The following is a 13,373-nucleotide window of genomic DNA, read 5'->3' as shown; positions in this document are numbered from 1 at the left end:
AACTGGTGAAATAATGGACGTAACGAAATTTTTACCTAAATATTCCAGTTTACAATGTAATATGTACCTTTTGTTTATATGTAATGTTTTATAGTTCATTCAATTAAACGTATGACTGATTATTGTTGTTTCATTCAAATATGGCGCTGTGTAAAGTCTGTCTTTATTCTTCAAAAACTGATGAGAAAGTTGCATTTATCCACAAGAGTAGCAAAGTAATTTGATGCAAATTTTGAGTTGTTTTCTCATGTTGTCTGGTAGAAATGGCTTTTAAGTGATGATTTTGAATAATCAATTAAGAACGTAGATCGTTTGGAGTTCATTATTAGTAATGTTTGTTTAACCCTCGTGTCCCTCGTACATTGAAACCCTCGCAACGCTTAAGATTCCACTTATCAAACCACTCGCTACGCTCGTGGTTATATTTTGGGTTCTTTCGCTTCCTCGGGTATCGGGCACTGACCCCAGACCTATTAGTTATTCTGTGCCCAGACTTTGAAAATTTTGTTTGCTTGCAACATTGCACGTTAGATGGCGCTGTTTCGTGTATTAAAAATTCTGAATCGCGCTATCAAAATTTTTCTTGGGATAATGACCCCAGTTCCTGTTTACTTACCAAATTAAACATCAGATGACGCTGTTTCGTGTACTAAAAATCCTGAATCGCGCTATTAAGATTTTTCTTGTGATAGTAACCCCATATTCATGCAGTGTAACTCATGTTGTGTAACGTTATAATTAATGACCTCAGACGTTCTCTAAAATTATAAAAATTATAAATTAAGGAAATGAATAATTTTGAACATAAATAACGGTTCCAATACAAGATGTACACTATACCTATATCTATATACCTAATTTCCGAGAAGAGCACTGAAGAGCCAACATTTTGCACTACAGTATACCTACGGTTTTTTCTTATCGTATGAAGGTACACGAACTTGTGGTTTGTTCCGTTAAGTTTCACTATATTGCACAGATATAAATTACTGATTACTGATTTAAGTATTTTTACAGTACATATTCTCGCACTAGCGCGTAAAAGAGCACTTTTCGTGCATATGTCGAAAGTTTAAAGGGCCATATGTACTGTAAAACGTTGTACGATACACGTGCGAATAGGTAATTCGCAACTCGTGTCGATTTAAAACACTCCCTGCGGCTGCGGTCGTGTTTTAATTTATCGCCACTCGTTTCGAATTTCCTCTTTTCCGCACTTGTATCGTAAATAACTATTCTTATAGCTTGGATATACGAGCTTATGTGAAAAATACTAGGTATAGCTCAAACCCAAAGTCCTATGCCAGTCCAAACATCTGTTTCCTACGACTTCGCCCTACGGCCTACTTCTTGATGAGGGGTTACAAAGTATGAACAGATTTCAAGGGCAAGGGCAACATTAACCCTCCCTATTCCCTATCGGAGTAGGAAGTGATTTCCGCTCGTCCCGGCGTAGCCCTATAGCCTCCAGTCCTCCGAGACCGTCAGTACTCACCGCGCCGCCGCCGCGACTGCACGCTTGTCACGGTCACTCCGCGCAAGCGCGCTACATCGCGCCCACCCATTTGACAGCGACGTTTCCAAGCATGACATTAGTGTTTTCGGTGTGATTGAATAAATAAAATAAAAATCAACAGTGATCGTGGTTACAGTGGATTTATACTATTAAGGATGGGTTTCGGCTAGGACCATGATGCGTAAAGGGCCCGTTTCGGGCGCGGATTTCGCGCTGGACGCTGCCGAGTGCATTTCCCTTCAGCAGATCCTTCAGGCGTTTAACTCGACGATAAGTGAGGAGCATGCCTGGGCGCTGGCCTACCAGGCTGCCAGGTGCTACCAGAAGTGCCTGGCTGACGGGAACACCTGCTATTTGGCGACGGAGCCAAAGCACGTGCTACTGCACAAGGATGGCTACGTGCATCCTAATACGCTGGTCCTGCCTGGAGGTAAGTCCGCAGAAGCCTGCGTTTAACCCATGAGTTTACTTAAAAACATGCACATGTTACTGTTTATCAGTCGGAATATCTTTCAAAAATTATATCAAAGGTCACATAGATGTATGTTGTTGTACATATTTACTTATGCTAGCTTAGGTATCTTCCGAAATATGCACGTTTTTCTTTGCATTTGATTGATAGTGTCTGATTAATAGCGAAATTTATGACTACAACACATAATACTCGGTAGATTAAGTGGAACAAACGTTATCTTGAAGTACTAGGGTGCTATTGTTTACTTTAACAGAGTGAAGTGTCTAATAAAAATCTCATAGTACCTACCTACCGACAAAACATTGTAAATAAACAGGTAGTCAAAACTAAATAACCGCCACCGATACCGATACCGATACCGGTGCAAATTGTCTTAAAGCTCGTCACAGACCGAGCGATAATATATCGGCAGAGACCAACAGATACAGCATCTTATTACGATATCTTTTACTTACCATTTGACAGAGTTCACACACGAAGCTGTAATGTATAAGTAAGTAAATATTCTTGACAGTACGTATGGTGGTACTTTACCGCACTAGTGCGATAATAAGCACATTACGTAACTATGTCCATAATTTAAAGGGCCATATGTACTTCAATATATGTTCTTTAATCATCATCATCATCAACGATACATGTGCGAATAGGTAATTCGTAACTCGTGCCGATTTAAAACACTCCCTTCGGTCGTGTTTTAATTTATCGCCACTCTTTGGGAATTTCCTATTTTTCGCATTTGTATCGTAATGTACTATTATACCTATAGTGCACAATAAAGTTACAAAATACACAGAAAGCGAAATACAAGCATATTTATTTTGCTAGACTTAAAACTGTTATATATATTTTGGTATCTGCCGATATGTTATCGCAAGGCATCTGCAGGCATCTACTCGGTATATTACGATACGATATATTTTGGTATATTTCGTCTCTCACAATGTAGGTGCGAGACCGATGTATATTTTGGTATCGTTGCGTGTGTGGTGCTTAGCGATACTCGCAGATTTCTGTTGGTGTCTGCCGATATGTGACATTTTCAACCAAAAGGTCGCTTGTCAATACGGTTGATTTCAAATTGAAGCTGTATGGAAATAGCGCCTTATTGACAACCCCTTTTGATTGAAAATGGCACATATATGGCACAATGGCTCCGTCTGGGAGCTTAAATGCGTTGCCATCTTATCGCATTTTATTTTAACGTGTACCTAGTGTTTTAATTCATTCAAAATGCCATCGTACTGATAATATCCACTTAAATTTCCTCGGGATCTTACAGTTAGGTCGGCAACAGATAAAGCGATCGTTCAAAAACAATATTGCAAATATGCGTTGGTAATGTGGCTAAATAAAAATCCGCATTTCAATTAGGCATTACCGGCTAACTTAACTTTAAATTTTGAAAGAAACTACCATCTTGGTCGATAAAGTGGCTAATAAAAATTTACATTTACATTTTTGTCGGTAAAAGCTGTTATTTCGTAATGATCTTTGCCTCTCGAGAAGCGAATATCGAGGTCCTGTTATCAGTTCGTCATTGTACCTGTTGATAAGCGCCGCGTGTCGGTATGACATGACACTTGTTTGCCGCAGTCGAAGATGATCTATAGTACTAATGATAATCAATTAATCAGTAATCACGTACGCGGTACGTATATCTCTCATCAAAACTGTATTTTTTGTTATTGCAAAGTTAAACAAACAGCATATAATCACACATATAGTTTAACAAATTGAGTTGACACAACAGCCAGAACAGTTTCCACTTATAGGTAACACAATTATTGCTCTGAGAGAAACAACATGCAGTACATGCACATTAGTAAATTAACAAGGCAATTACAAACTAAAACTGAAACTAAGATTATACAATTTAACGACAAAATTTATGAACAAGTAAATTAATGACAACATTTAAGAAAGAAAAAGAAGAAGAAATTTTAAACTGATTTACTACATTAACGCGCATCAGGTCCAAGAGCTGCTATGTATCAAAATAAATGAAAAACAATAATAAATAAAAGTTAGTGCTCATTGTTTAGTGATTGTTTTTTTCTTTTTTTTAATTTATTACTATTATCGTTTGTTTGCTTGTTTGATTTGGCATCAAATATTGTACCTGTCTAGTCTACCACTTAATCTCAAGCGGTTAGAAAAGAAGTTACGCGGTGATAGGATTCTCCTCATCTGGCAGAATATTATTTGTCAGAAATACACTGCATAGTGTTGTGCAGTGCGATACGTGTGTATCGCAGAAAACTTTAAGTCGAATGATACTTTCGCAAGTATATACTTTCCATATAATAGTCATTTCGCATAATATTCATTTGGCAGAATTTTCTAAGTTAGGTTTTAGGTTAGGGTTTTCTGCCAAATAACCAAGTAATATTATGCAAAAAGAAATTCTCAAAAGTAATATTATGCGAAAAGCAGTATGCGAAAGGTAATTCTGCCAAGCGACATTTCTGCCAAGTAACATTACAGTATTATGCAATACAAAAATATGCCAAAAAACTTTTTGCAACACAATACGGAACCGCGGTGATATTATGTATGTTACGTTTGCTACTTACTTATCAAGTTATCATAGTATATAGGTATTAATTAACTTCATGCAGCCACGCCTTCAACTAATCCGTAGCTGAATATATATATCATATACCTAACTTCTTACCAGCCGCCTCAGTTAAACAGTAGACAATTAATGAGACATGTATCATAGTCCTTTATCACTACATATATATAAACCTTCCTCTTGAATCACTCTATCTATTAAAAAAAACCGTATCAAAATCCGTTGCGTAGTTTTAAAGATCTAAGCATACATTAGGGACAGACGGACAGACAGCGGAAAGCTACTTTGTTTTATACGATGTAGTGATGGCACAAGCTATTTATTTATTTAGTTATTTTATTTTGTAATCATCGTGTACCTAAACCAAAATTCCTATATAAAATATATCTATACAGGCTGCTCCAAAGCAAACAATCGAAAAACGTAATTACCTACTTGGGTACTTACTATTTCAATTGGCATGATACTTTGTATATTTATGGTTCGTCCAGAAGTGATACAGCGTGTATTTTTTTTACGTTGGGGAAATGCGTTTACGCACGCCACCTGGCCCGGTGGAACCAGGAGCGATGACGGATTAACCAATCGCTGCCCCAATATTACAGGGTTCTATGTCACATTTTCAAGATAGTTGAAATTCGACTTAATGTCACTATGATAAAGTTCAAATTTCAGTTTGATAAAAGTGAAACATAGAACCCTGTAATATTGGGGCAGGGTAGCGCAATGGTAGGACCAGTGGCGTAACTTGAACTAATCTAGCCGTGGGCGAAATCTCATCTGCGAGGCCCTTTACTTTCACTGTGCCCGACCGAAGGGGCCTCGCGCGAGGCCCCCCTTGAGGCGCGAGGCCGTGGGCGACGGGACACTTCGCCCACGCCTAGCTACGCCACTGGGTAGGACTACCGTCTAAATCTAAAACCACCAACTAATGCCGACTCCGCCTTGTAGAGGAGCGCCACAATGTGCCATTTTCAACCAAAAGGGTACTTGTTGTCGCTTGTCAGTAAGGCGCTATTTCCATATAGCTTATTAGAAATCAACCTTATCGACAAGCGACAATGCGGTACCTTTTGGTTGAAAATGTCACAAATAACTACCGGTTCATATTTAGCTGATTTTGCGTTATGCTTAGTTCTTCCAATAGTGCACTGTTCATTCACACATAACTCAATCCTGAAAGCTCATTTCGCGTGATTGTAATATTAAGTGGCATAATATCCAGGCCTGGAGGCATATTCTGTTTTTACAATCTGATATACTTTTTACACGACTGCCCAAAAAAAGGAGTGTATCGTTTTCAGGATTCATGTTTGTATATGAGTTTCTTTATTCCACCATAACTTCTAAATACCTTAACCGATTTAGATGTATCATATATCATTAGAATCCTTACGTCATCCCGGGTGACATAGGCTATATGACGTCATAATAAAATCAACATGGCGGACGTAATACACAATAACGCGCGACATTTGGAAAAAAAAATCTTGCAATTTTATCGAGTGGGGTATCAAAATGAAGAGCTTTGAGAGACGATTAAAATTACGTAGTCGTGTTTTCAATTTTTTAGTTAATTTTATCTTATTTTGACACGACCTTGACCGTAAGCACGAATCAGCGTTAGCGGCTCAAGTTGATGCAATTAGGAGTAGTCTCTTAACAGTCTTAACCTCGTAAGTCCCACCGTCCTACCCGTAGTACCGTCGCCCACACTGTTAACTGACAGTTCGTAATCCTTATTACAAAAGGCATAAGATCCACCGATGGACAGTTAAGTGTGTTGCTGTTTGTACAGTCGACGTCAAAGATTTACTTAAAAATAAATTTACACACAGCGTGACAAACTGTTAAGGCGAGATTCCACCAGTGTGCGGCACAAGCGTTTTTGTACTGAATATGCTTGTGCCGCACACTGGTGGAATCCCGCCCTAAGGATTACTTTAACAATGTAATTTAAACCACTTTCAATAGGGGATATTACTGCAATGTTCTGCCACCAGAGTGCGGCAGTAGCCCGTTTAGTAAACCATAGAGTAACTTATACATACTGTGCCTTTTACAGTTTTTTGACAAGTTTTCAGAGATAATAAAATATGTCATTGATGCACCAAGGCGGTTTGTTTGCAGAGAACCTACCGGGAAACGCGAATCTAAAAATTTCGCTATCTGCCTCTTCATAGCTCGAATATGCAAGAATAAAAGAGATGTTAGATAAAGAAATTTCGATTTTCTTATTTTGTGATAGACCCTCAGATTGTGGTAGTGGCGCCCCCTGCGCAGAGTTTCGCGTAATATTTCCTATTGGAACAGAGTTGCATTTTGTTTTGTTGCGTACGATTTCAAAACAAAATAATATTTACCATATTTCTTTCACTACTTCAAATTCAACTAGCAAATTTTGTTTGTATTATAGGCCTTATTCTCCATAAAGCACCTTAGCACTTATTGGCGCATGAGATACATGATAACAAGACTCAAGGTAGTATCAAAATAAGATCAAAACCTTATAAAACTGTTAAAATAGAATGAGCCTCCTGACACCGATCCGCCACTCCTATTTGCTTTTATTGTCGCAATTTCAATTCGCCGCCGGTGCTGTGCAGAGCTGACCCATTTTAGGCAGGTGCAGTGCGTGTTGCATCATCTAAAAGGTAAATGATTGCGCTAGGATTTGATTTGATTTGGTGCCATCGTCTCAATTCTATCACCGCACCTCCCGCCAAAGGAGCAAAGCTCATCCTCACTTCTTAGATACATGGCACACCAAGAATAAGCGGGCATCTCGCTCGTTTCTTCCCAGAATATGAAATGAGTTGCCTCCTGAGGTATTTCCTTTGCGCTATGGGTTTCTTCAAGAAGCGGGTATTTATTATTCTCAAGGGTCGGCAATGCTTAAGTGACTCCTGTGATGTTGCTTATGTCCATGGGCGAGGATGACCGCTTCCCATCAGGCGGCTCGTCTGCTCGTTTGCTGACTATCACATATAAAATAATTTTTAAGAAAAAAAAAAACCGACTTCTATGGGGGATGCCGCTGAAAGCATTCTTAGATTCCAGACAATGAAATGAAAAAGACAGCATCTTTTGCCTAATTATGAAGAAAAGGAGGTAAACCGACCCACTTTTCTAGTAGCATTTCGTTTTTGTAAAGGTCGCAGTTCTAACCTAACCTAACCTACTTTTCTGGTAGCATTTCGTTTCTGTAAGGGTCACAGCTCGAACCTAACCTAACCTACTTTTCTGATAGCAGTTGTGTTCTGTGAGAATCGCAGTTTAAAACCCACCCACCCACCTAACCCACTTTTCTAGTAGCATTTCCGGGTCCGGGTCTGGGTCCGGATCCGAGTCCGGGTCCGTGTCCGGCTGTCCGGGTCCAAGTTTGGGTCAGAGTTCGGTCCGGGTCCGGGTCCGAGTTGGGGTCCATGTTCAGACCCGGGTCCGGGTCCGAGTCCGGGTCCAAGTTTGGGTTTAGGTCCATAAGGAAGAGAACAAATCGCCAAACGTGAACTATGTGTCATTGAATAGTTCCATTCTGATCATCATCAGCAGTTCCACTTCATCAAATGTCACTTTTTAAAATGGAAATGCTGGATTTGTTGATAAAAATACAAAAATCGCTATATGTATGCCTTTCACATTTGAGGAGTTCCCTCGATTCCTCATGGATCCCATCATCAGAACTCGAGCTTGACAAAAATGTTTCTTGAAAACCTAACTTGCTTAACAAACATAACGAAGAGGACAAATCGCCAAACGTGAACTATGCGTCATTGAAGAGTTCCGTTCTGATCATCATCAGCAGTTCCACTTCATCAAATGTCACTTTTTAAAATGGAAGTGCTGGATTTGTTTATAAAAATACAAAAATCACTATATGTATGCCTTTCATATTTGAGGAGTTCCCTCGATTCCTCATGGATCCCATCATCAGAACTCGAGCTTGACAAAAATGTTTCTTGAAAACCTAACTTGCTTAACAAACATAACGAAGAGGACAAATCGCCAAACGTTAACATTGCGTCATTGAAGAGTTCCGTTCTGATCATCATCAGCAGTTCCACTTCGTCAAATGTCACTTTTTTAAATGTAAGGTCTTGATTTGTTGATGAAAATACTAAAATCACTATATGTATGCCTTTAACATTTGAGGAGTTCCCTCGATTCCTCATGGAACCCATCATCAGAACTGTTTTTTGACAAAAACGGGACCAATCTGTATGTATATACTTACAATCAAAAAAAGAATTTTCAAAATTGGTCCAGAAATGACGGAGTTATGGAGTAACAAACATAAAAAAAAAAAAAACAACCGAATTGAGAACCTCCTCCTTTGAAATCTTGAAGTCGGTTAAAAAAGGTTGGCCAGGGCTTTTAAATTAAGACAATAATCGAAACTTAAGTCGTACGAACCTAGCTGCCGCATCGCATAAGGAACTACGACTTAATGCACGGAAATGACTATTAAAAACAAACGCCACTAAAAAACACAATTTCGTCTTTCGCTTGTCATCAACAAAACGTTTATTTAAATTAAAAGAAACAGGTAATTTTAGAAGCTTACTTGTCAAAAACACGAGTCACCATTCCCAATGTCATTTCCGTATTAGTATCTGTTTTGTCCTCTAGAAAGGATTGTAGGCGAATCTTTGGTTAAACTAGTGGGTAATTAGTATGTATTTGTGACGTTTTAAACCAAAAGGTACCATATTGTCGCTTGTTGATAAGTTTGATTTCTAATTGAAGCTATATGGCTAGCGCCTTACTGACAAGCGACAATAAGTACCCTTTTGGTTGAAAATGGCACATTTGTACAACCTTGATTTATGTTAGGGTCAGCGTTACGCACATTCTTACTTTTTAGGGTTCCGTACCCAAAGGGTAAAAACGGGACCCTATTACTAAGACTCCGCTGTCTGTCTGTCACCAGGCTGTATCTCATGAACCGTGATAGCTGATGTATTTCTGTTGCCGCTATAACAACAATTACTTAAAACAGAATAAAATAAATATTTAAGTGCATGGGGCTCGCCTACAACGTGATTTTTTTTCCATTTTTTGCGTAATGGTACGGAACCCTTTGTGCGCTAGTCCGACTCGCACTTGGCCGGTTTTTTATTACTTTGTTCTATTATGTTAGGTATAGAGGTATTTGTATAATCAAATGGAGTATGATAAGATTAGCGATTCATTAGAGAATCGAAGGTCGTAATACAATATGCATCAATATTAATTTGAATTGATAAAAACTGAAATAGATATCATACACTAAAGAAAAAGTGACAAGTGAGTAAGTTATGGCTCCTGTGATGTTGCTTATGTCCATGGGCGACGATGACCGCTTCCCATCAGGCGGCTCGTCTGCTCGTTTGCTATCACATAAAAAAAGGTTATATAATAATTTGATTCGTTCCCTAGTTGATATCTTTCTATGCCCCAAAATCTCTAGTCTGTAAGTCTAAACCCTGAAAAAAATATCTACCTATACATAAAAACTATCTCTACTTGAAGCAAAGAATAATGCAAAAGCAAAATGGGCTAAATATAAACTGTTTAAAAAATACAAAAAGTACAAAAACCTTGAGTGACAATCTGACAATGACGGGTGACAGGGTGATAGGCAAATGTATACTTCTTAATGGAAACGGCGTATCAGGTTGAATAACGGGCTTCTTTTTAGCTCTTATAGAGCAGCAGTTCTCAAACTTTTTTAGCGACGGAACCCTTTTGAAAAGCAAAATTGTAGTAATTACTTTTAGTATTAAGATATGTATAATAACGTGGACATAATTGTCAATCGCTCTCGCAGACTTCCAAGATACAGGCTCAGCCTAGTTTGGAGTCTGATGGATATATCGATGCACATGTAAACAACTTTTATGATAATAAACTATTTGTATTTGTATTTTGTATTTGTAAAATATTTGACGGAGCCCTAACTTATAAATTTTCGTTCGTCAAATTAACTGTGGACTATAGAGAGATATAAGAGAGCAGGTTATTGATTTGTTTTCGCTTTTTCTCGCGGAGGCCCCACAGAGACTTTGCGGAGCCCTAGGGGTCCGCGGAGCACACTTTGAGAATGGCTGTTATAGAGGATAAGAAATTAAAACGGATAATTTATTCTAGAAATATATCAACAAATTATGTGGAACCAACCCTTTTTCGGATTTCAACCTTGTCTTGGGACATCCTGCATATCACTGTCAATTTCCCAGAGCGAAGAACACATACTTAATTTAAAATAAAAACCGGACAAGTGCGAGTCGTACTCGCCCACCGAGGGTTCCGTACTTCTCAGTAAGTATTTGTTGTTTTAGCGGCAGAAATACATCATCTGTGAAAATATCAACTGTCTAGCTATCACGGTTCATGAGATACAGCCTGGTGATAGGCATACACAGATAGACAGACAGACGTACAGAGGAGTCTTATTAGGGCCCCGTTTTTACCCTTTGGGTACGGAACGCTAAATACGAATTTTTAGGACTGACACTCCTTGGAATTGTAGAATTTGACAGGAGGCTAAGGACACTTTGTTACACACCTAATCCAATTAATCACTGGCACATTTTTTTACTAATCTACTATCACATATTTGACGACTTCCCAGAGCTAAAAACTAATTTATCACCATGCTAAGTTCCCCATCTCATGAGAATCCAATCATACCTTACAGTTCCACAGTAACATTCAATTCAAAAACGTCGCAACTATTTAGTATTTTCAATGTCATAGCGTCATATTTGAATGGAAATGAAGAAATTTCCTCCACGCAACTCCGGATGCGGCAAAAAACTATTACAGGTGCACAACGAACCAACTTTATAAGAGCTCTCAATTTCTTATAATTGCTTCGTAAGAAGAGGTCACGAATACATTGGTTCTAAGCATTTGACTGTAATAAAGAATACACGACAGACAATAATCTATTAACTCTTTCTGTAGGTTTTTGCTTGTATATTGTTCTGCGGAGATGCGCCATCTATGGGAAATGGGTCTCGGTCCTCGAAAGTCTATTATTAGTTATAGGTTCAATGGTTTTAGCGCAGTAGGGCTATAATCAGTACCGTAACTTACCATGGTACTTGTATCTTTCGCATCTGATATATTTAATTACGTCGTGTTTTAGAGAATCGATTACATACTGGTATCGGTAAGAGAACATTAAAACAATTGGGATTTAAAATGTTTTAACCTGCTGATGCTACTGATGTCACAATAACATAGGGTAGGGTAGGAGACAGTGGCTCGAAAAAAAATAGCCGGGTACAGTGACTTACTCAACATAATTCCAACATGAAAGAGGCAATATTGGGGCGACTGAGCCACTGTTTCCTACCTTACCCTACTTGTCACTTTTCAGTGTGTTTCAGTTCGAAATAGTTTTTTGTGTTTTTCGGAACCAGTACAAATGTACCGACAATATTAAAAGGGATTTCAAAATTTGTCATCCATCCCACAAGGCTAAGCGTGGCTGCGGGGTAAGTTTAGCTGATGGCCTTCACATTGCGGGTGTTTACACATTGATTTGTGTTTATTGCGAGTTCATACATTTGCCACAACGCAAGTAGCAAATGTATGAACTCGTAATAAACACTAATAAATGTGTAATGTAAACATGCCCCAATGTGAAGGCCAACTACACTTATCCGTATGCCACACTTACTCGTATTGATCCTATTTATCTTATACCTTTAAAGGAGCAATTCTTGTATATATCTATATATATTTCGGGGATCTCGAAAACGGCTCTAACGATTTCGATGAAATTTGCTATATGGGGGTTTGCGGGGGCGAATAATCGATCTAGCTAGATTTTATCACTGGGAAAACGCGCATTTTTGAGTTTATATATGTTTTCCGAGCAAAGCTCGGTCTCCCAGATATTTTTATTACGGACGACGAAGTCAAGATACTGAATTACCTGTACCGTGTATCTATCATAGCCTGTTTAATGAGGTGCCGTTTCCATTGCTGTGTTTACATTATGATCGGCACTTGTTTTTGCAACCACGTCACTTGTATTGTACGGTATTTTGTCACGGTACTGTTTGATGACTGACGGAAAAAGTTACATGAAAAATGTGCCAAAAAAGGCAATTTAAACTTTTTGTGTACGTTTTCGTTAGTTTTTCAGGATGGTTTTCGTGCCAAGCTTAACCTGCAATGCAGCGATAAACTTATTTGTTAGCAAAATTTAACATCTTGCGTGACCAAGTTCATGGCATATTGAGTGAAAGTTCTGCTTTTGGGTTTGTATATTGCCAAAATGCAAGGACATTGCCAAAGTAATATACGATTGGAGACTATTCTACCTATAAGTTGCGTATATAATTGACAGAAGACAGGCGAATTAATATAGGTAATTAGGCAATTAAACATAACGCATGAAATAAAACTATGAAAACGGATTATACCGCGTATATTGAATTTATAATACATCCTGACGTTTCGAACACTTTACAGCGTTCGTAGTCAACGGGTGATATAATCCGTTTTCATAGTTTTATTTCATGAGTAACTATCGCGCTAACCGAAGACAATATTATAAAAATAATGCGTGAATTTTATTACTTAGTTACAAATATTACAATTATTAGGACCCTTATGCGTTTAGATATATATTTTATATCAGTCAATCATGAAAAAACCACCGTGAACTCATCGCAGAACTCATTCTTCATCCCCTAGGGGACTTATAATTTAATTTACTAGCCTTAATCACGCTATTGTGCCCTTGATCCTTGAAATAAAACTTGCCAAGGAAAGTTTCAAGGTCCGTGACGTAAATTGCAACACAA

General features: G+C 38.3%; 1 protein-coding gene across 2 annotated transcripts in view; it reads left to right on the top strand.

Moving 5' to 3' along the window:
* The first annotated feature begins 1,503 nt into the window (after positions 1 to 1,503).
* Positions 1,504 to 13,373, top strand: part of LOC134740808 (protein spire) — a 219,110-nt gene continuing 207,240 nt past the window's right edge. For both annotated transcript variants that reach the window (XM_063673430.1, XM_063673429.1), the window contains exon 1: positions 1,504 to 1,946. In XM_063673430.1, coding sequence (XP_063529500.1) covers positions 1,691 to 1,946 — 256 coding nt within the window. In that variant the 5' untranslated portion in view covers positions 1,504 to 1,690. The remainder of the gene's footprint in view (positions 1,947 to 13,373) is intronic.

This window comes from Cydia strobilella, chromosome 4 (assembly GCF_947568885.1).
Source record: "Cydia strobilella chromosome 4, ilCydStro3.1, whole genome shotgun sequence".
NCBI lineage: Eukaryota > Metazoa > Arthropoda > Insecta > Lepidoptera > Tortricidae > Cydia > Cydia strobilella.
The sequence above is the reverse complement of the archived record's forward strand: the minus strand, read 5'-3'. Positions and strand labels throughout refer to the sequence as shown.